The sequence below is a fragment of the Elaeis guineensis genome, chromosome 7 (genome assembly GCF_000442705.2).
Source record: "Elaeis guineensis isolate ETL-2024a chromosome 7, EG11, whole genome shotgun sequence".
Classification (NCBI taxonomy): Eukaryota; Viridiplantae; Streptophyta; class Magnoliopsida; order Arecales; family Arecaceae; genus Elaeis; species Elaeis guineensis.
In genome coordinates, this window is record NC_025999.2 from 74,853,898 (window position 1) to 74,878,929 (window position 25,032).

General features: G+C 34.7%; 1 protein-coding gene across 2 annotated transcripts; it reads right to left on the reverse strand.

Annotated features, from left to right (window-relative positions):
- Positions 1-9,436: 9,436 nt before the first annotated feature.
- LOC105048907 (uncharacterized) lies at positions 9,437-20,449 on the reverse strand. Of its 2 annotated transcripts, XM_073261202.1 has the most exons (5): positions 20,172-20,443; positions 15,928-16,034; positions 15,518-15,631; positions 10,132-10,215; positions 9,438-9,954 (listed from the first exon to the last, which is right to left on the reverse strand). In XM_073261202.1, exons 1-5 carry the CDS (start codon positions 20,401-20,403, stop codon positions 9,898-9,900), a joined length of 594 nt encoding a protein of 197 aa, XP_073117303.1. In that variant the 5' UTR covers positions 20,404-20,443; the 3' UTR covers positions 9,438-9,897. The 2 variants fall into 2 exon arrangements, with proteins under 2 accessions (XP_073117304.1, XP_073117303.1); XM_073261203.1 differs by lacking the exon at positions 10,132-10,215 and having other exon boundaries at positions 9,437-9,954; positions 20,172-20,449.
- Between the last annotated feature and the right edge of the window lie 4,583 nt (positions 20,450-25,032).

A 25,032-nucleotide genomic window follows, 5' to 3' on the forward strand; every position in this document is an offset into this window, starting at 1 on the left:
AAAGTTATAAAATCTAATTTTAAAGATTAAACTCTTATTAAATGTTCCTAATTTGAATGAAAAAGGAGGAGAAAAGTTAAAAAATAAAATATTCAGTAATAATTATGAAAAATAGGAGGAGAAAATATTATTAAAATATTAAAAAAATAAATTCTTGATATCTCAAAAATAGGGGGAGAAATGCTTTTGGTACTTTATTTTGATTTGATTGAAAATTTTGATTAATTTGAATTGAGAAAAATGAACGTTGATCTTAAATTCTTAAAGCATTGTATTTTACTTTTCTCAATTTGAGCTTTTATGTGCTTATCCCATTTGATTTACTTAATTTAATTGATTAATCATTCTTAACCGTCAATTGGAGTTAAAGTAAATTTAAAATATATTCTTACTCCAAACAAATTAATTTTGATACATACTTCTAATTTTGAAACTCATTGGAAAATCTGAATATAATTTAGAATTTTTGATGTGCCTTGAAAAATTTTTATAATGTCATTTGTATCAAGCAATTTATACCCAAGAAATGAATTTGAAAATGTGACTTTCATTTACTTTGATATATTTTTAACTTGCTCATATATTTTTGATATATACTTTTCCAAACTTAATGACTGAAATTTATTAAAAAAATAATAAATATTGAATTAAATATTATGGTTGATTTTATGTTCAAATCCTTTAAAAAGTTGTATTCTCTTAAAGCTTAATAATACTTAACTGAAAAATCTAATTATAGAGTCAAATTCATTCAAAAAGATGGAAAACTTTTAGCATCTGAATTCAAGCTAAATTTAAGAAAGATTAAATGTTTTAAACTTAATTTGAATCAAAAGATAATGTTTTAAAGGGAAAATGATTTGATTTTCTGAATTTGATCTCTCATTTTGCTACATTCTTACATCATATTGATTTGATGATTTTTTTTATCTTTCTCATGAGCTTTTTGATGTTGTCAAAAAAGAGAGAAAAATATTGAGTATATACTTAAAGGATTAATACTTAAGAAACTCAATGAATTAATGCTTAAGATGCTCAAATGTTTTATGCTTGAAACATTTTAAATCATGTGAATTATGAAAATATTTGAAATTAAGATAGATGTAAGCATTCATAAAGTGTATGTTCATATGTAGTTATTTTATCACTTCATAATTTATACTAGCTATTTAGTTGAAATACATTATTCTTATTTTTGCGCATATACTCAAAATTTTGCCATTATTAAAAAAGAAGAGATTGCTGACCCCATGATTAATTTTGATGATTGTCAAATTTTGGATAATTATGAATCTAATCATGTATTTCAAGAATGAATGTAGGAGTTTTCAAATGCTTAATTGAAGAATTTATCCATGAAAAAGATCCTCTCAAGTTGGCAACCCAAAATACTTCAAAGAATATATTTTCTCATGTATGGCCAAGAGGAGTCAACTCTTGATGAAGAAGAGTCGACTCTGGCACGTTGAAAGAAAACTGGCATGGTGTCGAGCCGACTCGAGAGAAATCTGAGCTGACTCTATTTGTAGGACAGAAAGTAATTTTGCATATCTGAGATCAACTGACTTGAAATAAAATCGAGTCGACTCGAAATAAAACTGAGCCGACTCTAAAAAAAATCAAATCGACTCATGACATGAGACAGACTATAACGACTATTTTTCTGCACTTCTCTAACAGCTAGTTTTTAATCTAATGGCTATTCCTAAGGCTTCAATGATCAAAACTCCTTCTCCAGCTACTTTCAAGCTTATAAAAGGCAAGATTCAATTGGGAAGAAAGCCAAATGAATTAAAAATAAAAAATCATCAAAGCAAGTGAGGGTTATTGAACATCATTGAAAAGAAAGAAAAGAGAAGGATTGAGTGCATAGAATTGAGACTTTCAAAGAAAAATCTTCACCACCATTAGCTATATCCTCTCAAGCATCAATTGAAGAGAAGTTAATCTTCAAAAGAGCAATTTCACGCCACTTCTTCAAGTTTTAAAGAGTTTATTTTTTCTAGTTTTATTTGTGCTGAAATTCATATTCTTGTATTTTGTTTTCTTTACAAACTTTTTTGAAGAAAAAAATTGAGGATTAGATCCATCCAAATCCGAAATTGGATATTGTAGGTTTTGATTAGTGAGCCCAAAAAATCAACTGAATTGATAATGGACCCGAAAAACTATCGATATAAGATTTGGTTGGTAAGCCATAAAACTAACTGGATTGATAGTGAGTCTGAAAAATTATCGATGTAAGATTGTGATTAATCATCTCAAAGAATTACTGAGTTTGTTTGTGAGCCTAAAAAAACAAACACACTGTAATTAAAGAAATTATAGTAAAATTTTTAAGGAGAGCTTAGGGAGTGGACATAGGTGTGGTTTTGCACTGAACCATCATAAAATTTTATGTGTTTATATTGTACCTCTTATTCTATTACTTACTTGTCTTGCATACTTTTAATTTTAGCTTAGTATAATTTAATTCTTGCATAGTCATTTATATATCTTGATTTCGCTGCTACTCATATTGTATATATTATCACCATACCTTTTAGATTAAAATTAAAGTATATACTTGTTTAGATTTTAGATTTGGTTAAAATTTTTAATCAACCCAATCCCTCCCCCCCTCTTAGGTTGCTACCTTTCTGGGCAACACAAACATCACTATAAATAAGTTAAGTATCTCGATGGGGAATGGATTTGAAAGGTTTTCTAGTTTATTTAGATTAAGCACATATTTCACACTTAGATTTATGATCAAACTTAAATTTAAGAATAAGATGAAGATTGAATATTTTTTGAATGGATTTGAAATTCACATGACCTAGTTTACCATGCCAAACATCATAAGATTCAGAATTCAACACAATTGATTTAGAAGGATCAAAAGAATTTCTATTGATTGAAAGAGAAATTACATTAAGTTTGAACAATTCTTCAAACATAAATCCTTTACCAATAAATACATCACCTTTAGAAATTACAATTTTATTAGACTCTAATACAATTTGTATCCTAATTGTACTATAAAGATCTCGTGATGAGGTTTGTCTCATGTCAAGAATATGCTGCATGTCTCGAAGGATAATATTCTTTCTAAAGATAAACCTTAGGTTGACATTACCACTACCCAAAATGTTGACAGCTATTCTATTTACCATGATTATTACACTTCCTCCACTTAAGTCTGATAAGAAAAAAAGAATGTTCTATCAATGCAAACATGGATATTGGCATCAGAGTCTAACTACTAATCAGTAGTTTTATAGGTAAAGTTAACTAATGGGATAAAGGATACTGACCTAAAGGTAGATGGTTCACCTTTTACAATATTGACCATAGGTTAGGATTGAGGTTGCTTCTTCTTCTTCTTGATCATAACTTCTTTTTTTTTGATAAAAACATTAATATGCAAGATAGTTGTCTCGGCCACAAATGAAGCAGAATCTCCTATCAACAGATTTCTTGATTCCTATAACTTGAGAATTGGGCTTAGGCTTGTTTTAGAATCTAACCCTTTTTTCTTATCCTTAGTTTTGAAGTTCTTAGGTTTAAATGTCTAGTTCAAGCCATAATGATTCTGACCGTTAGGATTTTGTTCTAGATTTTGAGATTCAGTTATGTTTACTTTGGCTTTTATTTGATTTTTCTTCAATTTTCTAATCCAGTATTATTCTTCTATTCTAATGGCTTGAATCACTGATCTAAGAGTAAAGTTGCCTTGGGCTCTCCTAAATCATGTTCAAAATTAGTCCATGATGATGGGAGCTTGTCAATTAAATAAGAGACTTGATAGTTCTCATCTAGTGTCAAGCCCCCTCTATGAATCTCTTAGACCAAATTTTGGAAATGATGATTTGGTCATTAATATGGACAGTATCTACCATCTTAAAATTGCTAAAGTTACTAATAGTGAATCTCATGGCCCTCTCATTATGTCTACTATAGGCATCTTCTAGGATAATCCAAAGTTCTTTAGTAGTTTTATATTTTCTATAAGTTTCATATAAGTTAGATAGATAACTTAGAATCCTAAACCTACAATAGAATTCAATTTTTTCAAGTCATTTATCAGTTTTAGGAGTGTCTAAAGAATCAGATGATTTAGAAGAGGATCTTGATCTAGATAAGGATGAGGAAACATCATAAGATGATCTTTTTCCAATGGTAGTTATGAGGCCTAATGTGATTAACCAAGTCTCAAGCTATTCTTGCCACCTTAGGAATCCACGATCATTGAACTTTTTAGGTTTAAGGATCAAGGCTTCCTTGGCACCCATGAGGTACAATATAGGTTACAAGAAAATTGATTTAGGAGGATTTAAATAGAATTATAAATAGAGTTTACAAAATATAAAGACTCTTAGAGTTCACAGAATATTAGGACTCTTAGAGCTCACAGAAAACCTGCAAGTAGATGCTGGTAATCAACCTTTAGAATAATAAAAGAACAATTGCTATTTTTGTAATTCAATATTTCAAATGAATTAAAATACTAAAAATGGAACTGCAAATAGAAGTTAAATCTATTAGGACTCTCTACTTTCAAACCAAAATCATGAAAAATATGATGTAAACTTTCGATTTTAGAAAGCTAGTCAAATTTAAAAAACTACAATCTAGTATCTGACTTGTGAAAATCGAAACATAGAGAATATAAAATTTTATCTTAGAATATTATGAAGAATCCTTCTGCAAAGAGAGTTTTATAAAATCAAGGACTGTTTTAAGCAAAAGTTTGATGACCTTCAGACTTATCTATACTACATGATAAGGATAAGAATAAGAAATTTGACTTACTGAGAGCCTGATTGGATTGGTTCATTTAATTATGATGTAGATGAAGAAAATATTTGAAAGCATGTGATTACTATTCTAAGATAAATTCTAACCTTTGTATCAATATTTATTAAGAATTCTATCCCAAGATACAATCGATATATCCTCTCTTGGAGCACGCTTGTAGAGATGATTGATAGATCTTTCAAAACTCAGTAAAAAAAATAAAAAAATAAACATAAATAAAAATATTCAAATACTAATAAATGAAATAGGAGAGAGAGAAGAGTTGAGAAAAAAAATACACTGCTTTCATTGTCGCATGCCATCCAAATTTGTAGTCTTATACAAACTACAAGAAGATGCGAACATTGGGATGCTTTGATCGTTGACCACGATGAGAAGCGATTGGTCAAAAAGAGATACCTCCATGTGAAAAATATGGCCGTTTGATCAAATGGGTCAATTGACCGTTACGGTAGCAAAGATTCAAAAAATACGATGATAAAACAATAAAAAGAAAATAGTCATACTATCATCCACGCATGTAAGCTGGGCGAGGCAGTGGATGTGGTGGTGTAAAATCTACTTTTTTCAATTCAAATAAAGATAGACAAGAAAAAAATATATAAGCATCAAAAAAAAATCATTCTTTTTCAATATGAGACTAAATCTAAGGCAAAGATTTTAGAAGCTTTTGGGGAAGGAAATTTGAGATTTCCCTCCAAAATTTAATTGCTCAGTGGTGCTTTTTTGAGATACCGGTGTGGTTCCCTAGGTACACTTGTCGTCCTAGTGGCATGGCATTAGCAGCCATCAATGGATTATTTTGGATTGGAGAAGATGCGTCCTGACAGGGAAGGGGATGGCAATGGTAGCCGGCACTACATCGGTATATTTGGGTTGATGGGATAGGGAGGTTGGATGGTGGGAGGAGATGGGAGTGGGATGGGAAGAGGGGTTGGTGGTGGAAGGAGGCTGGTTTTCCTCTCTTGAGGATCTGTCACTACCCATGGTGGTGTATCGAGTTGACGCACGGTCTCCTCCCCCTCCCCCACCCCCGCCCTCCCCATCTTCCGCCTCCTCCCCCTTCCAAGTGCCCCTCCTCTTTCCTGCCCTCCTCTACCTTTTCATCTCCCTCCCCCATGCCCTCCATCTCCTCGCCGCCTTCGCCAGCCACTACAAGGGTCCCCTCGGCACCACTGCCCTCAACCTCCTCGTCATCGTCCTCTCCCACTCACACTGCTACAACTCACATAGAATATTGTATACTAGAGAAAAACCCCAATCAGAACCTAAGAAATCCTCCGATATCGCTCAAGTTCTCTCTTTCCCACGGATCTCCGAAAAAGAGAATGAAATGAAAAGAAAAAGACATGAAAAGAAAAAAAAAAATCTTGCGAGTAAAGGTCTTGCCTTTGAATTTTTTCCATTATCCTTTGTTTTCGTTGATTTTTCCTATGATTTCTCCCAATTTTTCCTATATTTTTTACGTCCTCAAAAGTCTTAATCGGGTGGGCGACTTGGGAAGCTTAGATGGAGATCCAAAAAAGAAAATGAAATGAAAAGAAAAAGACATGAAAAGGAAAAAAAAATCAATCCTTGCGAGAAAAGGTGGGGGGCTTGGGAAGCTTAGATGTAGATCCAAAAAGAGAATGAAATGAAAAGAAAAAGGCTTGGAAGCTTAGATGGAGATCCGAAAAAGAGAATGAAATGAAAAGGAAAAGACATGAAAAGGAAAAAAAATCAATCCTTGCGAGAAAAGATGAGCAGCTTGAGAAGCTTAGATGGAGATCCGAAAAAGAGAATGAAATGAAAAGAAAAAGACATGAAAAGAAAAAACGCTTGGGAAGCTTAGATGGAGATCCGAAAAAGAGAATGAAATAAAAAGAAAAAGACATGAAAAGGAAAAAAAATCAATCCTTGCAAGAAAAGGTCTTACCCTTTGATTTTTTTTTTTTGGTACAATCTATCATGACTCGAACTTGAGTCACTTGGATGGAAATAAATGTCCCGTTCCACTAGATTGCCATTTCGACGATTGGGGCTTGTTTGTTAAGATGGTTGGTTAAGCCATCTAAAAATTTGGGTTCAAAACCTTATATGCAAAGGGCAAATTCCAAACTTATTCATCCTAAATCCAGATAAATTTTTAATTTCTTCCCAACTCATATTATTATAGGGCTGGAAACGGGCCAGACTGGGTCGGACCACATCCGTACCCAAGCCCAATCCAAAAAAATAAATTTATTCATCCTAAATCCAAATAAATTTTTAATTTCTTTCCAAATCATATTATTATAGAGCTAGAAACAGGCCGGACTAGATCGGACTACAGCCATACCCGAACTCAATCCGAAATATTTTTTTGGACTGAGCTAAGGTCCAAAAATATTTGAAAACTTAAGATCAAAGCTCAATCCGAGTCCAAGCCCAAGCTTGGCCCCAGCCAATCAAGCCAGCCCAAGCCCGAGCCCAAGATCCTACCCAAACCCCCCTCTCTCCCTCTGTTTCTCTCTCCTTCCCCTCTCTCTCTCAAAACTTCCATATGACTTCACTGTTTCCCATCTTATGTGATCCTTCCTAATCGCAGTCCTCTCCCCCCTCCTCTGTCTCCTCCGCCATGGTGCAGTTACATAGATCGAGACTGCCGTCGAAGCAGTGAGAAGGAGGACAACCACAAAGATGTAGGACATGGTAGTACCATGGTCACCGGTGAGGTCGTAGGCAAGAAAGTCTCGAATTATTCCATCTCGATGGTGGATCCGATTGCCACCGAAGCACTATCAGAGTCGACGGGGGAACCCAATGAGTACTGTGGCATGACGAGGAAGGAGAAGCGAAAGGCGATCTGGGAGCACGAGGAGGAAGTCAAGATCGCGGAGAGGGAGAGGAAGGCAATCGAGGAGTGGGAGAGAAAGGTCATGGAGAAGGAGACTGGAGGGAGAAGCTTTTCAAAGAGTCACAAGAAAAGGGGCTCTTGATCGGGCTAGACAAGGCAAATCGGAGAGCATATGCACGATGGATAGCACATAATTGGGAATTGGTGAAATACAAGGGGTAACGTGGCAGTTATTCACCATGGGATTTGGCACAGTCCAATTGCATATAGTGCATGCAATATTTAGATGGACTTCAACTTTTGATCAGACTGGACTTCGAGCTCGAGCTCGGATCTGGTCAAAGATATACCCAAGCCCGGCCAAAAGACAAATAGCCCTATTATTAGGTCCAAGTCTGGTCTGAACTATTTCAAGCCTAACCCGAAGTCCAATTCGAAGTCGGGCCAGTCGAGCCCAGTTCTAGCCCTAATCATATAGGATTCTACTAAACAAGTTAGGGATAATAATGGATGGATATAAGTTGGGTTAGCCAATATTCATATCTATCCTATAACTAAAACATATTCATATTCACCTCGGGTTGGATCAGATCAGGTTGCCCAGATAAGAGGGGTCAAGTCAAATCGGATTGGTCAGGTAAAGAATTCATCAAGCAATATTGTAAATAATTGTAATTTTGAAAAGAGGATTTGGATTAATATTATAATGGGTTGGGTTCCGAAAGGAGCATACCATTATCGACTTGAACCCGCTTCGAGATTTTATGGAGAACCTATATCCATCCAGATTTTAGTCAAACTAGATAAAATTCATCTTATTCGGATCAGATATCCGATGGGTCGACTATAATCACCATTCCTAAAATAGGTTCTAATGTTGGATCTAGATCCGACCTAATAGAAAATTGGATCGAGTCAAATTAGATCGAGGTTACAATCAAAATGTTTATAAAAATTTATAATATAAATATATATATATGGATTTGAATTGTAAGTATCTAAAAGGCAAATTTTAAATACATCCCAAATCTAATTTCAAACTCTAAAGATACACAAAGATATATTAGCTTTTCTTGATATAATTTTTTTATAATTATAATGATTAATATAATATTTTGATAATGATAATTTTATTATTTTAGTAAAAGAAGTAGAGAGAGAGGGAAAGAGGAAGAATGGAGGGGGAGGAAAACCTAATTTACCATCTAAATATACGATAGGATTAGTTTACATAGATTTTTTTTCTAATAAAATTTTATGTATGATCCTATAGGATCAAATTCTATGTCCTATCATGAACTTTATTCTAAGTTTATAAATCCTAAATATCTAAACAAGTCTGAAGTGCTTTTTATCAAAGACTCTACATGTGACAAAGTTTTATATAACCTATTTCCATCTAGAAATTTTGTCCAAATCTTAAACCGGATCAAAATGTGTTCCTAAATCTAGACAATGGCTGTTATAAAGACTAACACCAAATGATATCTCTTTGGATAGGTCTATGAAACATTCTCCGTTTAGGTCTAACAATGGTCAAACAGGGTTAAGTCTGGGCTGAATATAAACCGGCTCCTTTTGTTATTGTTGAGCCCTTATGTAAACATGCAGAGAATTTTGGCTGTTAAATAAAAGATTAATCCCTATAGGCTATATCACAAGCCTTGAAAGAAATATATTTTGATCCACACCTTCAGGCTACAAACCATCCTGGTGATTTACCACCAATCATGACCAAAGACCTTCGCATGCGTCCAAGCAGAAGAGTTTAGCAAACTGATCTTCGTGGCAAAACCTTGGGGACAATTTTCTTTTTCTGAATAACAATATCATCAATAAATGGCTAAAATTATTAATATATTATATGATGTTAACAACAATAATTACAATAGTAAACACAAAAATTACAATATTCTCAGACACAACGAAACAAATCATCCTTTTCCTTGCTCATTTGGATGATTTTATAATCAAATTTTGAAAAAGAAATTTGAATGAACTACAAAAAGGGAACCCGACAACGTAGACCACAAAACGCGATACCTCAAATCCAAGACATCCACTATCCACCCGATAAATCAAGGGTAAGAAAACCAGGCATTGATGAACCAAACAGAATTCCTACTGCCTGAAGCTGGATACAGTTGCAGCTGACAGCATCTCACACTTATTACCAATAAATGTCACCAGTATCGAGCTGCCAGTAGAGTCGCAAGGATGCAACAATGTGAAATCTATTAGGTTTTCTTTCCTTCTCTTCTTGTCCAGAAAACAAAGTTAGTCTACAAAAGGAACTTCGTTCTGTCATCTCTCCTCATGACACCGTACACAGCTTGGGCCTGAAAAGACAAATTGAGGCAAAGTTCAATACACCATGTATCCTGGTAAGGAAATGTCAGCGAATAAGCCTTATCCTCTGTCCCAAAGAAATAAGCCTTATCTCAATGGATTATGCAGCTTTCCCCAAAAAAATGAGCATTCAAGCAATGGAGTATGTTTATAAGACAGAAAGGAACCTCTTCAACAGAAGAAACTCTAATAGGTCCGATGTTTACAGAAACATACTTGCCCCTGGAAGATAGTCTCTGAGTTACTTGTTCCTGTTCAACATCCAGCACATAAGCCTCTTTTGATGATTCAATCAAACGTAACTAAAATGCATCACAAGCTACTATGCTAGTTGGGATTATTAAGTTAAACTGTTTCAACCTGTAATGATCAGCCTATGTAGCCCAAACCAAGTGGTGGGAGTGTCCAATTTCTCATAAACTGAAAAATAATTAAAAATAAAGCAACATCTAGAGCTTACTAATAACACGGAAAATATCTCACAACTACTGGAATTCACTTATTTTATTTATGATGGACACAGCCAAGCATCTTTCAGTTTTCCTTTGAAATTCCCTGGCTATTACCTGATAGATTGATGTTCACCATTTTTCACGTCACAAAGATATTGCAACATAAACAGCATAAGTACATGTTTATCTTTTTTAAAAAAAAAAACCTGAGCTCTAAAACTTCCAAAACATGGATAAAACAGAACATAGGTTTTTGTCTCGAAGTAATGGAGTTTTATGCCTAAAATTAGCCCCCATCACCAGCCATAAATTTTTGGTGCTTTATCATGCAGATTGACAGCTTAAATGCCAAGTGTCAAAAATTTGTTCTGAATGTCTTGATAATACTAGGTTAGCGTCTCACCTTCGACCTTTCTTGTTAGGTATCATATAGAATTTTAACAAAAGGTGTCACTGACTAGTCAACATGGTCAGCGATACACTTGTTTGCATGCATGTGTATTATATGGATTTCTGTTACGGCAGGTGACTTGTTCCTAATATCTCACATCAGATTGTAAATAACAAGACATAAGCTTCCGATTAAATATATCAGCACCTACAGTTCTTAACATCTTGGAACTGCCAACTGGACTAAAGTTTGGAATCATATTTAAAGAAGTGAATGTTCCAACAATCAAAAACTTAACATGTTAAACAGTAAGATGCTCAGATTTCAAATCCCAATCTCTTCAATTACTTGAGCTTCTATGCTTATCAGTTTACCACATCTTCTAGTTGCTTGTCATAATGAGTCATGCTTTTCAAAAGACACATTCTCTTATTCAAAAAAATCAGGTACTAAGGCTCTGCATGTAACTTAAATGGTAAGATCAACAGACAGGATCAAAGAACTTAGCGCATCACCAAACATATGGTCATACAGTTGTTTGCAATAAGTATATTAATAAAATTGTAACCATCCCAAATCCATTAACTATTTTTTCAAGTGCAAAACCAACTATGTTGATGTAAACACAGGAAGACACAGGTTTAAACTTTAAAAGTAGAAAAGCAGATACAGTGGGATCATATGGCAAGTTAAAAGAATGTGCTTCTTATTGTTTCAACACCTTGGACATTAGCGAAGGAATATTTTGGGGAAAGATGCTAAGGTAAATTTTATTGTTTAAATTTACATAAGGGGGATGTCGCCGCTTTGCTAAATGAAATAGAATATTCCATTTAATTTTGCCCATTAATACAGCTACAGCTAAATCTAAATCTTGACAGAGACAACTGGGACTGTTGATCATTCAGATGATCTTAGGAATGTTGATAACGTTGAATCAATATAAGCAATTTATGACAACTAAACAGCATATGCATTACAAGCAAAATTCAACTAAAGAGTGTTTGAACAGCTGGTTTAACTTGGAAGACTAAGAATTTAAAGCGGCCAAAACCATGAGAGGATAGTTGAATGAGGCTAATCAATGAGAAATCAGAAAACGAGTGCATGAGGATGAGCTCCGCATGACTGATCCTCTAGACCCTGAATGTGACTGAGTTAGGGATGTAACTAAAACTAGCTGATCAAGCCAAAGTTCAAGCCAACCAGAATATCTTCTTATTTCTAATGCGTTAATACCCTTAAAACCATGCTGGGTATCAGATTTGAAACTCAAGGTCATCTTTACACAAATATTAACTATGATCCTTAAAAAACCATCATAAGTATATAACTAGTCATGGATCATGAAATGAAAACATATAAAACCATTATATTAATTGGATAAGCCATCATATGCATTGAACTGGGGTTTGCTTCGACTTGGCTTGACATCAATTTTCAGTCTTGAAACCAAGATCAAGCCTGGCTGATTTACATCTGATTGAAGCTTGAAAAAGCTAAGAGTCAAACCAAAGCTGCCAAACACCATCCACTCACAGGGAGCTTGAATCAGTTGCATAGACATTATTTTATAGGCTTGAACCACAATGAATATGATGGACTGTCATTCTGTTGGCAGATATAGAAGTAATTCGAACCTTAATTGTATAAATACTTTAAAAAGCATAGGTCAGCTCTCCTATGATGATGATCATCTTTAAGTGGACCATGATTTTGGCTTTACCATCAAACACACGTTCATCAAACTACCCTAAGGAAAATGATGAAGCATCTAACATGATTTCAGTATGACTCCCATAAGAAAAATAACAAGTCAAAGAAAACTAAGAAAGATACCACTTGAATAAATGGCAATACGTGATTTTACCATTGCATGGGTGAGGCATAGTGTAAAGTTAAATCATGCCCTGTTTCTTCCAATGAAGCAGTGGTTGCGGCCCAAGGAAAGAAAATGACTAGTTTATAAATTACTCTCATGGCTTAAAAAACAAAAAGAGCTTTCTTAGAGGATCACTGTATCATTAATGCACACAACACAGACAATTGACACAAGCAGATAAACCCTAGGTAGGAGCTAAAAGGTGCCTTTACTATAGGAGATTTCCTCCCAGATAATATTGATAAATGGGGTCAAAGGAAACGCTGATGTTGCTTACAATTGGCCACTTATTCAGTGATGAGTTCTTTTATTTTGTCTTTGTACTTTATGCTTGTTGCTTGTTTTTTTCCTTAAATCTGCCTATGTTTTCTACATAGCCAGTCCCAGCTGGGATAAAGGAGGTGGATTACGGTAGGTTGACGGCCAATTGAAAATTATACTCACATCCTATGAACATGTATTTGTATATTGAAAATGACTGGGGCTTTGCCTGCATGAGACACTAGGTATAGTGAACAGTGAGCAATGGGCAACTAGGGAGCTCCCAGAAGCGGCATGTCACATCCGCCCTCAGATATTGTGAGAACTAGGTAAGATTATCATACCTTAATGGATGGATATGGGTTAAGAACTTAATCCAAGAAAGCAAGATATGTTTAGCGACTTGGAATATAGGATCATTGACAAGGAAATTGATGGAACTAATAGATACAACGGCTAGGAGAAGAGTTAAAATTAGTTTTCATGCAAGTGATTAAGTGGACAGGAATTAAAAAAGCAAAAGATGCTGGTAAGATAGGTTATAAACGTTGGTATACTGAAAAAAATAGAAATCAAATGGAATAGATCTTGAACATTCTTGCTCTATCCCTTTATAGTGAGAAACTTTGAGGAACCCCTTTGTGCTTGCTGACTCAATCTCGAGAAACACCCCTTTATTCCACTAGATTTTCCTATATTCTTCTTTCTTTTCTCCTTCCCCTCCCCTTCCTTCTTTCCCTCGAAGGTGCTTTTCTTTAGCTCTAGGTGGTGAGAGGAGGCTACATCTGCAATTTTTAGTGGCAATGAGAGGAGGCTACACAATGGTGGCAAAAGGACATGATGATAGATCTGGGCAGTGGTTAGTGGATATTATACGATAGTGGCAAGAAGAAGCCACAATGGCAAATCTGAGCAATTAGTGGGAGGAGACTATAGAATAGTAACAAGAAAGGGTTGTTGTAACGATACATACTATCCTATATTGAATGTATCATATTGTACCGTACTAGTATCGAACCATGACTCACTACAAAGGGTGTATGAAGTCTTGATACATCCAAACAACCCTGTATTGGAATTACCGGCACTGTACTAGCATGTTACCAGTATGGGGTCCAATCTGAGAAGGCAAACCTTGGCGACAAGATGCCATAACAGTGAAAGGAGATGGATTAGGGTGATGGTAAGTGGAGGCTGTGGGAAGATAGTAAGAGAAGACTACAATGAAGAATCTAGAAAGCAATAAGAGGAGGCCATGGAGACAAGATGCAAGGTAATGGGATGTTGCAGTGTTAACAGTAGAGAGAAGAGGCTAAGATGAAAAATTTGCAAATGAGAGAAAGCTGCTAGATGGCTGTGAGAGAAGGCTGTAACCGTAGTTCTAGGCGGTGATAAGTAAATATTGCGAGAGGAGCTCTAGCAACAAAGTTGGTCTGGGGTGAGTGAAGGCTATGGGACAATAGTGTAAGGTGGCTATGGTGGTAAATCTGGGTGACAATAAAGGATGCTATGAAGGCATGAGTAGAGTTGAAAAACTCAGTCATCAAAGTGGTGGTGCTCAAAAGGCCATGGATGAGTAAAAGAATGTAGTCCAGGTCTAGACCAATGTTGATAGAGGCTATTTCTAATGGTGAGCCAAGGGATGAAAGGTGGATTCTGGCAGGAGTAGGATGTGAGGACAACAATGCACCAAATTGACCTGTCAAATTTGGGACAGCTGATATTGGTCCGAAATTTGAAATTTGAAAGATTTTTTCTTGTTTTGGGTTGGCTTTATTGGTTATCCAAATTTAGGCTGATGGGTGTTGTGAACTCAGTTTGTGATTTTATCATTTAGGCAAGGCCATGTAATATTTGGGTTGCATCTTTCCCCTGCCTCTCTCCATGTTCTCTTTGTACTTTCCTTTTTCTTTTTTCTTTCTTTTCTTATTTATTGTCTTTTCTCCTTTCATTTATCAACAAAATGTAGGGTGCTTCGCCTTCCATTTATCAGATAAAAATAACAATAATAAGGATGAAGCTGACAAATCACAATAAGAATAAAGTCATGAAACTAGTGATTGTGGGGTGTTAAATCTACAAAAACCTTGAAGGATGTAAAAGTCCTCAGCATGGATAAAAAGTTGTGCAAATAATATGGAAAAGCTAAAACAACATCTAAGGTTATCCTAGATATGAACTCTTTGTTAATGAAGATTCATAAAACAGACCCCATATAGTTGGGACAAGGCTTGATGGCTATGGTTATTTCTTGTATTTCTGTTGATTTCTTGTATTTCTGTTGATTATTGCAGTAGATCATTTACTTCCACCACAACATAATAAGTGCAAAATTGAAGCTGATAGATCACTATAATGATAATATCATGAAATTAGTAATTTTGGTGTTAAACCTTCAAAATTTTGCGTTGTATGTAATCTTCATTTAGAGCTTTTTTTTTCTGTGAAATATGAACTAGTAACAACTCCATAGATATGACTCAGAAAATGTGATTATATCAACTTACTTAGTTACAGATCTTTTTTTTAACTAAACTAAATTTCAATAAGCATGATATTTTCACCACCTGTAGGATTGGCTGTTGAAGTACTGATACAACTGCAGCAACCATAGCTTGAACAAAATCATCACCTCCAGTTCCAATTGCCGTAAACCCTCTAAACATTGGATATGTGTTTACCTGTAGAATTTGCAATGAAACAGATAGGTAGTTACATTCATGAAAAATTCATTCTCAATGGTTATGCAAATTGAACTACTGATTTCTATTGCGGATCTGTGATGTAAATATCTGAATATATATTACTTCACCAGCCAAAAACTTCAACTTGCTAGCAGTAAAAGCATACATTTCGATTGATCAACCATCCAGTGAATATTTTCCAGTGTTAAATTAACAAGGATAATCACGTTAGCTGCAATAAAAATATCCTTATGCATAAACAAACCATATAAAAGAACTAACAAACAAAATACCTTCTGATCTAGAACAAGCCATTCGTTAGCAGCATCATTAGTCAGAGTACCACCAATAACCAAAATATTTGTGGTTTGTGCAACTCTTCCTTCTGACTTTGATGACTCTGGATCAAATTGAACATAATTTGCAGCATAAACAGCATGCAACCGAGTTAAAATGTTACTCATATTTTGAATCATTAATGTATATCAAAGTAAAAATGCCAAATGTCAATTAGTGAAACATCTAATCAAGAAAAAAAAACAGCATTTATAACAGCAACAAAAATTCTGTTCTTTATCAACATATTAACACTTTTAGAGAAATTCAAGTAATACGCCAAAGCAGATATTTCAGCATTATATGTGTAACTCCTCCTAGGAAGGGCCACAGCAGAGCATATTCAAGATGTGACATGGGTCTGACTCCACGTTGGAAGACACATTATATCACACTACTGCTTGGCACATGATATGCATGTGAGAAAAGGTGTGGATGGCTGTGATTAGCAAGGAAGATGGAAATTAAAAGGCCAAGGCACTCTAGGATTTCTCCACCTCTTAATATAGGACAGGCATGAGGAAACATGAAAGGTCAGTGCACTCTAAGAAAATATGTTTCCATTTTCTCCACTTAACACAACCAGTCTTTTTTCCTTCTCTTGGCATGTGGCATCTGAGGAAAGAGGCTTCATTGTCTGGAGCCATCTGTTAATTGCCAGGCTCCAAACTCTCTCCCACTACTTATAGTAAGATAATTATCGCAGCTAAATAAGGATAGAAAGCAAAGAATGCAGGTAATTCAGTTGCCTTGGCTTTACCAGTCATTAGCAGTATTATACCCATATAGTCCATGTGCACCAGATGCCTACCTATTTCACTATCTAGTACACCACATAAGCAGATTGCAAAATCTAAAGCACCAGCACCATAAGCAATTCACAAGTTTAATTAGTAAGTTTACAATCATAAAAAGTCTTCTTTAATCTAGTAATCATCTTTAGAGATTGTCATTTTGTACTTCTCCATAACGGTTTGTGGACTTCTTAGTTTTCCTACTCCAAAGGAGATAATGGTGTTCTACCAAAAAAAAAAAAGAGAGTTGCAAGGATGTGGGAATATGTCAAACTGACTTCTAGCAAAAGACACATCAAAGATGGTCAATTATTGCTTTCTACTTGATCACACTAATTGAAAAACATCATAAATGCGACCATGCTTGAGGCTGTGTTAGTCAGTTGGTCAACCAACACAATCATGTTCCAGAGAATATTTTTGTCGGTAGATATTATAAACTAAGCTTCATCTTCTTGCTTATAGATATTGTTAAGGTTATAATGAAAAAGACCAAAGGATGCAACTAGGCTTCTATTAAATGGTATTACACATTTTTAAAGGAATTTTAATATAAATTGAAGAGGGTGAGCCTTAGCATAATAGTAAAGTTGCACCACTATGACATGAATGTTAGGGTTTAAAATACTGAAACAGCCTCTTTGCACATAGAGATAAGGATGCGTAAACCTAACCCTCCTCGGACCTTACAATAGTGGGAGCCTCATGACTGAGCTACCCTTTTTTGATACAAATAGAAAGGCAGGGGATAAGGGGCCCAATTACTCACTATAAAGCATTTAATGTGCCACCGGCACTATGCATGTCTCTTATGCAATGTACATAAAGGGTCGAAGGGTGCATTCCTTTCCTCCTATACAAATAATTCAACCTTCACTTCAGTTGACAGAGGCCACTTATCGACATTTCTTTCTAATGTCAAGAACTTGGTTTCTCAATTGACAAACTTGACTTCAGCATGTGGGGCTCCGAAGTGAACTCCTGTGCGGTTAAGCATGCATCTAATGATGCTTTAATGCCTTCCTACTTACTCTCCCTTATAAATGGGACATTTAAATAATATGTTATTTTTAGGAACGAATTAATGATAATTATACACCTAAAATATGCACTTCTTGTGCCTTTTCCTAGTACAAACCCACATATTTATAGGCATGTTGCTACCTCAGGAAGTTTCAGACCTATAATGATGATGAATTATATGACTAGCACTAATATCTGACTTGATATTAAGCCTATGTCCTGAGCAGCAAAATAATGGAATCCTTCAAGAAGCAACAACTTTCTCGATGCCGATTCCTTTATTCATCATCTTTATCAATATTTTTTATCCTTGATGATGCAATCAATACATACAGACAAACAAAGATAGACACATGAGCACACTATATGCACGTGTTTGCACAGGCACATACTCTCATATATCTATGCATATATGCAAGGTTTGCCATCTCAATACCAAACCCCGTATTGATACCATTCTATTAGTATCCGTATGCGGTTCGGTATAGTATGCCATACCAGTACGGTATGCACCGTACTAGATGGTACGGGGCAGTACGACAAACCTTACATGTATGTATGCATGCATGTATTGTGTATGTATGGGTATCCTCATACATGTGGATATTTATGGATAGCCTTATTCAATTGAAATGATTACTATAATGAATCCATATCATCCCTTTTTTTTTTTTTTTGGATAATGAATCCAATACAGTTGCATGCTGGAACTTGTCTAAAGTGGATCCACAATTCTAGTTTTAAATAACATAACATCAAGCATAACCATATGACACCACACAGTATATAGCAATCTGAATCTAAGTCCATTTATATCCTTTCTTAAAGTAGAAAGACCTCATTTAGCATTGTTTTCTTATTTACATTAATCAATATACTCACATTAAACATTCCAGAATCCCGCTTTTTGCCACTAGCTGAAACTTTTCTTGTAGTACTTTGAAAATTCATCACTTCAAGGCATTCACAAATCCAAGATCTGACTCAACATTTGTTGATAATTTAGCCATTCAAGACTTACAAATTACTGACCCACGGAACAAACAGAAAATAAACCAAATTCTATACAAACTCTTAAAAATATTTTTATGATAATAAAGTAAAAGCAATCCTTAACAGAAACTTGATATTAGGTAGTACAAATACAGAAACATATATTCCTAAGAAAGAGATACACGTTATTAATAACAAGGAGTTAATCACTGCACTTTCCATCAAGAGGCTCACTGAAATTCAAAAGAAATAAGCCCAAACATGTGGTTTCAATGAGCTCGACTGTCACAACACAATGTAAAAGCCTAGTTATAGTAATGCAGGTGAATCACAATCATAGTCTATGCATCAACCAAATTGATTAGAAAAATTCAAACAATCCACTTGAAATAACAAGAAATGCTCTGGCAAGAACAAGTCTTATCTCGTTATTTGGGGTTAAGCATGTACACATTATTTCAACTATAGTTCAAATCACCCGCTGGTTAGTCTTCTCTCCATTTATCCGATCCTTTAACATCAGGCCATGTTATGGAGTCCCCAAGATATGGTCCCGGAAGCACCCATTATGTTATACATGCATACACATAATGGTATTGACCACGATCCTCATTTTTTAGCCATTCTTGCATCATAACAACTGTTATATGGCCTTCATCCTTCGACATCAAGTGGCCAAATCATTGCGTGTCTATGACACAGTTCAAAGTCCCCCATTATGTTATGCATATACAGAAAAATAATGATAACAGCTTCTATATATAAGAAAAAGAACAAATATGCTTCCATATATAAGAAGAAGAACAAACATTCTTTTACCTTATCACTGTACAGCAGATTTAAAATGATATTCTTATAAAATTTAAATCTCCATCTCAATCCAACAAACAGTATGACATTCTTTGATTATTGGCACATTTAGATAATGCCATTACTGTGCCATTATATTCCATTACAACAACTGATAACAGCCATTATAACATATAATATTTCATTTAATAAATTTCTTTTTTTAAAAAAAAAAAGATGACGAACCAGACAAATAGCAATTTCATTTCCGCTACAATGGTAAAAAGGTTTCAGAACACGGTCAATATAATAGGATAACGATGATGTTTAAACCACGCTCTATGACAAAATTTGCCTAGCTTCAGTTACCTCCCTTCTACATTAACCTTGAACCCTAATCTCCAATTACTCAATGGCAACCATAAATCTTTTAGGGGAAAAAAATACTTAAGACCTTCCAACAAATTAGCAATCTCTAACAAACTCCGATCGCTCAAAAAGATTAAAACCAACACCACAAGCAACAAAAGATGAAAAAACAAGAATATGGGGGCAAAACCATAAACTTTGGATTGGGGGAAGGGAGAAGGCGTTGGGTTTACCGGAATTGACCTCGTTGGACGGATCTTGGTCCTCCAGGGGAGCGAAAGATGGGGTGGCGAGCAACGGAGTATCGCCATTGGAGCAGCCCAGAGGAGCGGCTCCATGGAAAAAACTAATCCTAAGCTTAGAGGCGAGGAGAAGAGGGGACGCCAAGGGGTGCAGATTGGGGCGGCAGAAGGGACGTCTTGGCGCCGATGACAGGACGGAGCGCATAACGGCTCGAAAGGCCATCCTTAAAATTTCTGCGGATTTTGCATCGGAGATAGCCGGTTTAAATAATTTTTTCCCAACTGCCGGGAAAAAAGGAAAAAAAAAAAAGTCAAAGCTATAATTCTATTATTATACCATTTTGGTTGATTAAATTTATACCATGCGAAAGGAAACTTTTTTTAAGTTATTTCTCTACCCTATTCATTTTCTAAATATAAAAAAAAAAATACTACCATAGCTATAATAAGATGCAAGTCATCTATATATATTAAAATGGGGCATTGCCAATTCAATGCCTCTGTCCTTCATGCGTCATGCATCGTCAGTTATATTCACCACGTGTACGAAAGGAAAAAAAAATCATGCGTTTTCCACCTTTCCTTCGTTTATGTTGATTTTTGTCATGTTTCTTCATTTTTTTTTTCTTATTTTCAATCGGATGGGAGGCTTAGAGTGGCTCAACAAGAAAACTTAAACTTAGAGATGGACAACGGGACATGCCTGGCATGGCACGGCCCAGATCTATTAGACCGAAGATTTAACAAGCTGTGCTACGTATAATCCGTTTAAACAAAATCTCTGATCTGACACGGTCCTAGACACAGAGACGACAGATCGTGCCAAGCACGATCCATTAGACCTACAGGCTTGATGAGCCTAATGAATCTTTTTTTAATTTTAAAATATAAAAATAAAAAATATTAAGTAATAAAAGTATATGAGAGATAAGAGATATAAAATGAGAAAATTACATCTTTAATCTATTAATATTCATAATATTAATGTATGTTAAAATTAAAAAAATTTAAAAAAAATCAATGAATAATAAATTTCTTCAAATTAAAAGCATGAAAAGAAATTTATTTTTTAGAATTATTGAAAGGATCAAATAATTTAGAAACATGATGAAAATTTTGTTTCGTACGAGGATCACAACCAAGAGCCTATAACGGATATAAACGGATCGTGCCAAGACATAACTTATTTTAAAAGGGGCGGGTTGGCATATGGGACGAGCTGTGCCTGGCCCGTGGGTTGTGCCAGCCCAAGCCTTTATGGACCATATTGCGCTTAGGCCGCAGGTCACAAAATCTCCAGTCCTATTCAGCCTCTTTATATGTGCCATACCTGATACAGTCTGTTACTGTAGTAAATAGGTAAATTTCTATTACTGTGCCCATATCTACTTAGACCATGGCTGGGCTTTTGTGTTAGGTAAATATGTGTTTTTTCTGTCTTTCCTTCGTTTACATTGATTTTTCCTATGTTTCTCCATTTTTTCTCTATTTTTTCATACCTGGGAGTCCAATTGGGTGGGAGGCTGAATAAATTTTAATTATTTGATTCAAAATTATATAATATTTTAAATTTTTTATTTTTTATTTAAAAAATAAAATAAAGAGTTAGGCTATCCAAGTTTAAACAGCAGATATCCAAGAGACAAATCTCAAATCAAAATAAATTTTAATTATTCAAATTTAAGATTATATAAATATTTTTATTTTTTATTTTTTATTTTTAAAAAATAAATAAAATAAAAAGAAGAATTATGATTATGCCTAAGTTTTCTTTAAAAAATATAATGGAAAAATTGTAGTTATGTCTAAATTTTTTTTTAAAAAAAATCTTAAATTTCTCCGTTATGATAATGACTGCAAAAAATTAATAGAGACAATCATACTAATCTAATCTAATATATATAATATATATATATTAAAATGGAAGCTCTGCCAACTCCGTTTGACTCGTGTATGCATCATCAATAAGAGAGTGGAGAGTGAGGGGAGGAAACGAGGGGATCATGGCAACAAGGGGGTGGTATGGTTGCACATGTGATCTATGGTCGAGATGGAAAAAATAGAGAAGGCTAAAAAGAAGAGGAAAAAGAAACCAATGAGGAGACCTTGGTGTGGACAAAGATGAAGACAAGATAGTTATTGAAATCGAGAAATTGGTTGTATTGCTGGAACTACTACCAAATCCAAGATTGATCGGAGTTAGGGGAGATTTGTTGCTCCAATAGGCTACAGGTCTCATAGAGCTCCTCCTAGGGTTGCCACAGAGCTGCCACGACCACCGACATCACCATAGCTCCTCTGCCACCGCCATGGCTCCTCTATCACTACCGATCGAAGAAGAGAAGGGAGGGGAAGACAACAAACGGATCTTGGGGTGAGTATGGGAGGGTGGGGTGTGTAGATGATTCTATGTGAGATAAAAAGAGGAGGTGGTATGCTTCTTCGATGATGGTAGCACATGCGACAATGATGTAAATTTTCGAGTTGTGGAGGGGGTAAAAGAGGATTTTAAAGAGAGGTAGAGAATGGTATAATTTGAAGATCGAGGGAGGAGGGTGGGCTACTATCAAATTTCTTGATTGTTCGAGTGGCTGGGTATATGGCTCTTTATTTTTTTATTTTAAAATTTCTCTACTTCAAAGAAATTAAACACCAATCAGATGATTTTTAGTTCTTACTTGGTCATCACATTCTATGCATCGCATGGGGTTGTAAGCTAGTTATGAAATCTAATTTATATAAAATATATTTTACTCTTGCATTTATCCCTCCAATCAAAGGCCCAAAACTCCTATATGATGGAATAAGTCCTATTCTTCCAGTAGTATTTGAATAAATTTTATTTATTCTTAAAATTTTATTTAACGACTATAGCCTAAATAATCTACCATAATTTTTTTAAGTTAGCATCCCATTATACTTTCAAGGAATTTTTTGATTGATGATTTGTGATCTCTATGTGATTCGATTGGGAAGAAGTAATTTTTTTTTAACCTGTTCAATTTGAATCTCTTAAAAGAAAATTACAAAAAAAATAGAAGAATAAAATAAGATTAAGTCTTCTTTTCTTTTATTAATTCTCCATACACAGAAAACTAAGATACATAGTCCTATTTATAATAGTGAGGTCCACCCTTGCATAATTTGGGTTAGATTTTTCTTGTTATTTTTTAGAAGGATGTCTATTATTAAACAATTTGAATTAGACTCCTCTCCCTAGTTTAAATAGGACTAAGTCTCTAAAAAAATGATAAATATAAAAAATCATAGAAGATACTAAAATTCTATATATCTCAATTTTTACATCAACTTTACCTTCTATCTCACCACCTAATTCTTCATGGAATAGAAGATAAAATCCGATTAAAGTCTTTTCGAGAAAAGAAAGTTTTAATTTGACCAACTTGTTTCGAGAACCAAATGATAGAGTTTTGGCCTGATTTAGCTCCCTCAGGGGCTGGCCTAAAGTTATGGATCTCGAAAAGACACCAAAATTCAAAAAATAAAAAATCATTTCAATCAGGTGTCGTATGATCAAATTATAGCCTCCTAAAGTTTGGCATGCAATTAGGCTTCTTTATATAGCAGATCTTGCTCTTAAAACCTATCTATCTCTTACTTATAGTGGCCAAAATGGTCCATATCAAATCTAAAGATCCTCCTAAATTACAGCTCCTCCTGCTTAGAAGATTTAGCTCCCTCTAAATCAGAATTGAAGATAGAAAAATGCTTGTTTTCCTATCTCGTGGATGAACCACTTGGTTTTACTCAGAGATGGTTTTTGGCCTAGGTCTTCTTTTCTTTTGGATCTCAGCAAACTATTTGGTTTGCTTCTACATTTGGACTTTATGGTAAGGACACTTCTTGTCATTCTTGTTACCAATAGTGACTATGATGATTCCTCAATCTCGATCTTGGTTGATTAGCCGATAGAACCAAAGGACGAGAGCTTGGCCTCTTATAAGTAGTATTGGCTTCTTATACTATCATCATCTTGATTTCGATCAATTAGTCACTTTGCTTAGGCATCAGTCACAAGGTTTACTATGTTTTTTTATATTTTAAAGGCATTGATCAAGATCTCCTTCCCATCTTTTACAAGACAATACTTTCTCTGTTACCTGCAAAGATTGCATCTTGATTACAAAGATATGAGCTCCCAAGAATAACCTAGCAAATATCTAAAGGAACTACTTCACAAGTAATCTCATCAATATACCTCTCAGTTATAGTAAATTTGAAGGTATGCTGCTTGGTAATCTTTAGCTCAACATCCTTTTGAATCCAACTAAGAGGATAAGGACATGGATGAGCCTTAGTCTATTACCTCAGCTTCTAAACCAATTTTTCAGAATGAGATTCTTCTGGCTTCCAAGATCTAAAATAACCTTAATGATGTTTTGCTTCACCTGGATATTCAAGTGAAAGAATTCCTCTCATGCTTCTAAATCTGTTTTAGCTGTTGTCTTAATTTGTTGGATGTATATCCTAGAAGCCAATATAGCTGACATATTGTAATAACTCTAGGATATAATTTTATACTTAAAATATTGATTTGATCAATAAAAGGATAAGTTTTATTTTTCATTCAAGTGTGATGTGTCTTTGAATCGTCCATGATATTAATACTTACGATACATATTCTCAAGGTACTGAGAATTAGAGGCATGCATAATTATTTTCTAAATTACTCTCAGTCATAGTATCATCATGAAGATGATGATCGATCTAAATAGATCGGCACACAGATCACTTCCTTCAGGATAGATGAGTCTCTAGTCTACAGTGTAGAAACATTGAGCAGCAAGTGCGGATAGCTGTTAGAAAATAACTAGTATTGAGCATGACCATA

Bases quoted from the DNA above. Each gene is read 5' to 3' on its own strand.
- LOC105048907 (XM_073261202.1), bottom strand. From the start codon at position 20,403: ATGGCCTTTCGAGCCGTTATGCGCTCCGTCCTGTCATCGGCGCCAAGA. The intron at 16,035-20,171 runs GTAAACCCAACG...AATTTGATCCAG, and splicing joins GTCCAACGAGGTCAATTCCG to AGTCATCAAAGTCAGAAGGA. The intron at 10,216-15,517 runs GTGGTGAAAATA...GATGTTGAACAG, and splicing joins TTCAACAGCCAATCCTACAG to GAACAAGTAACTCAGAGACT.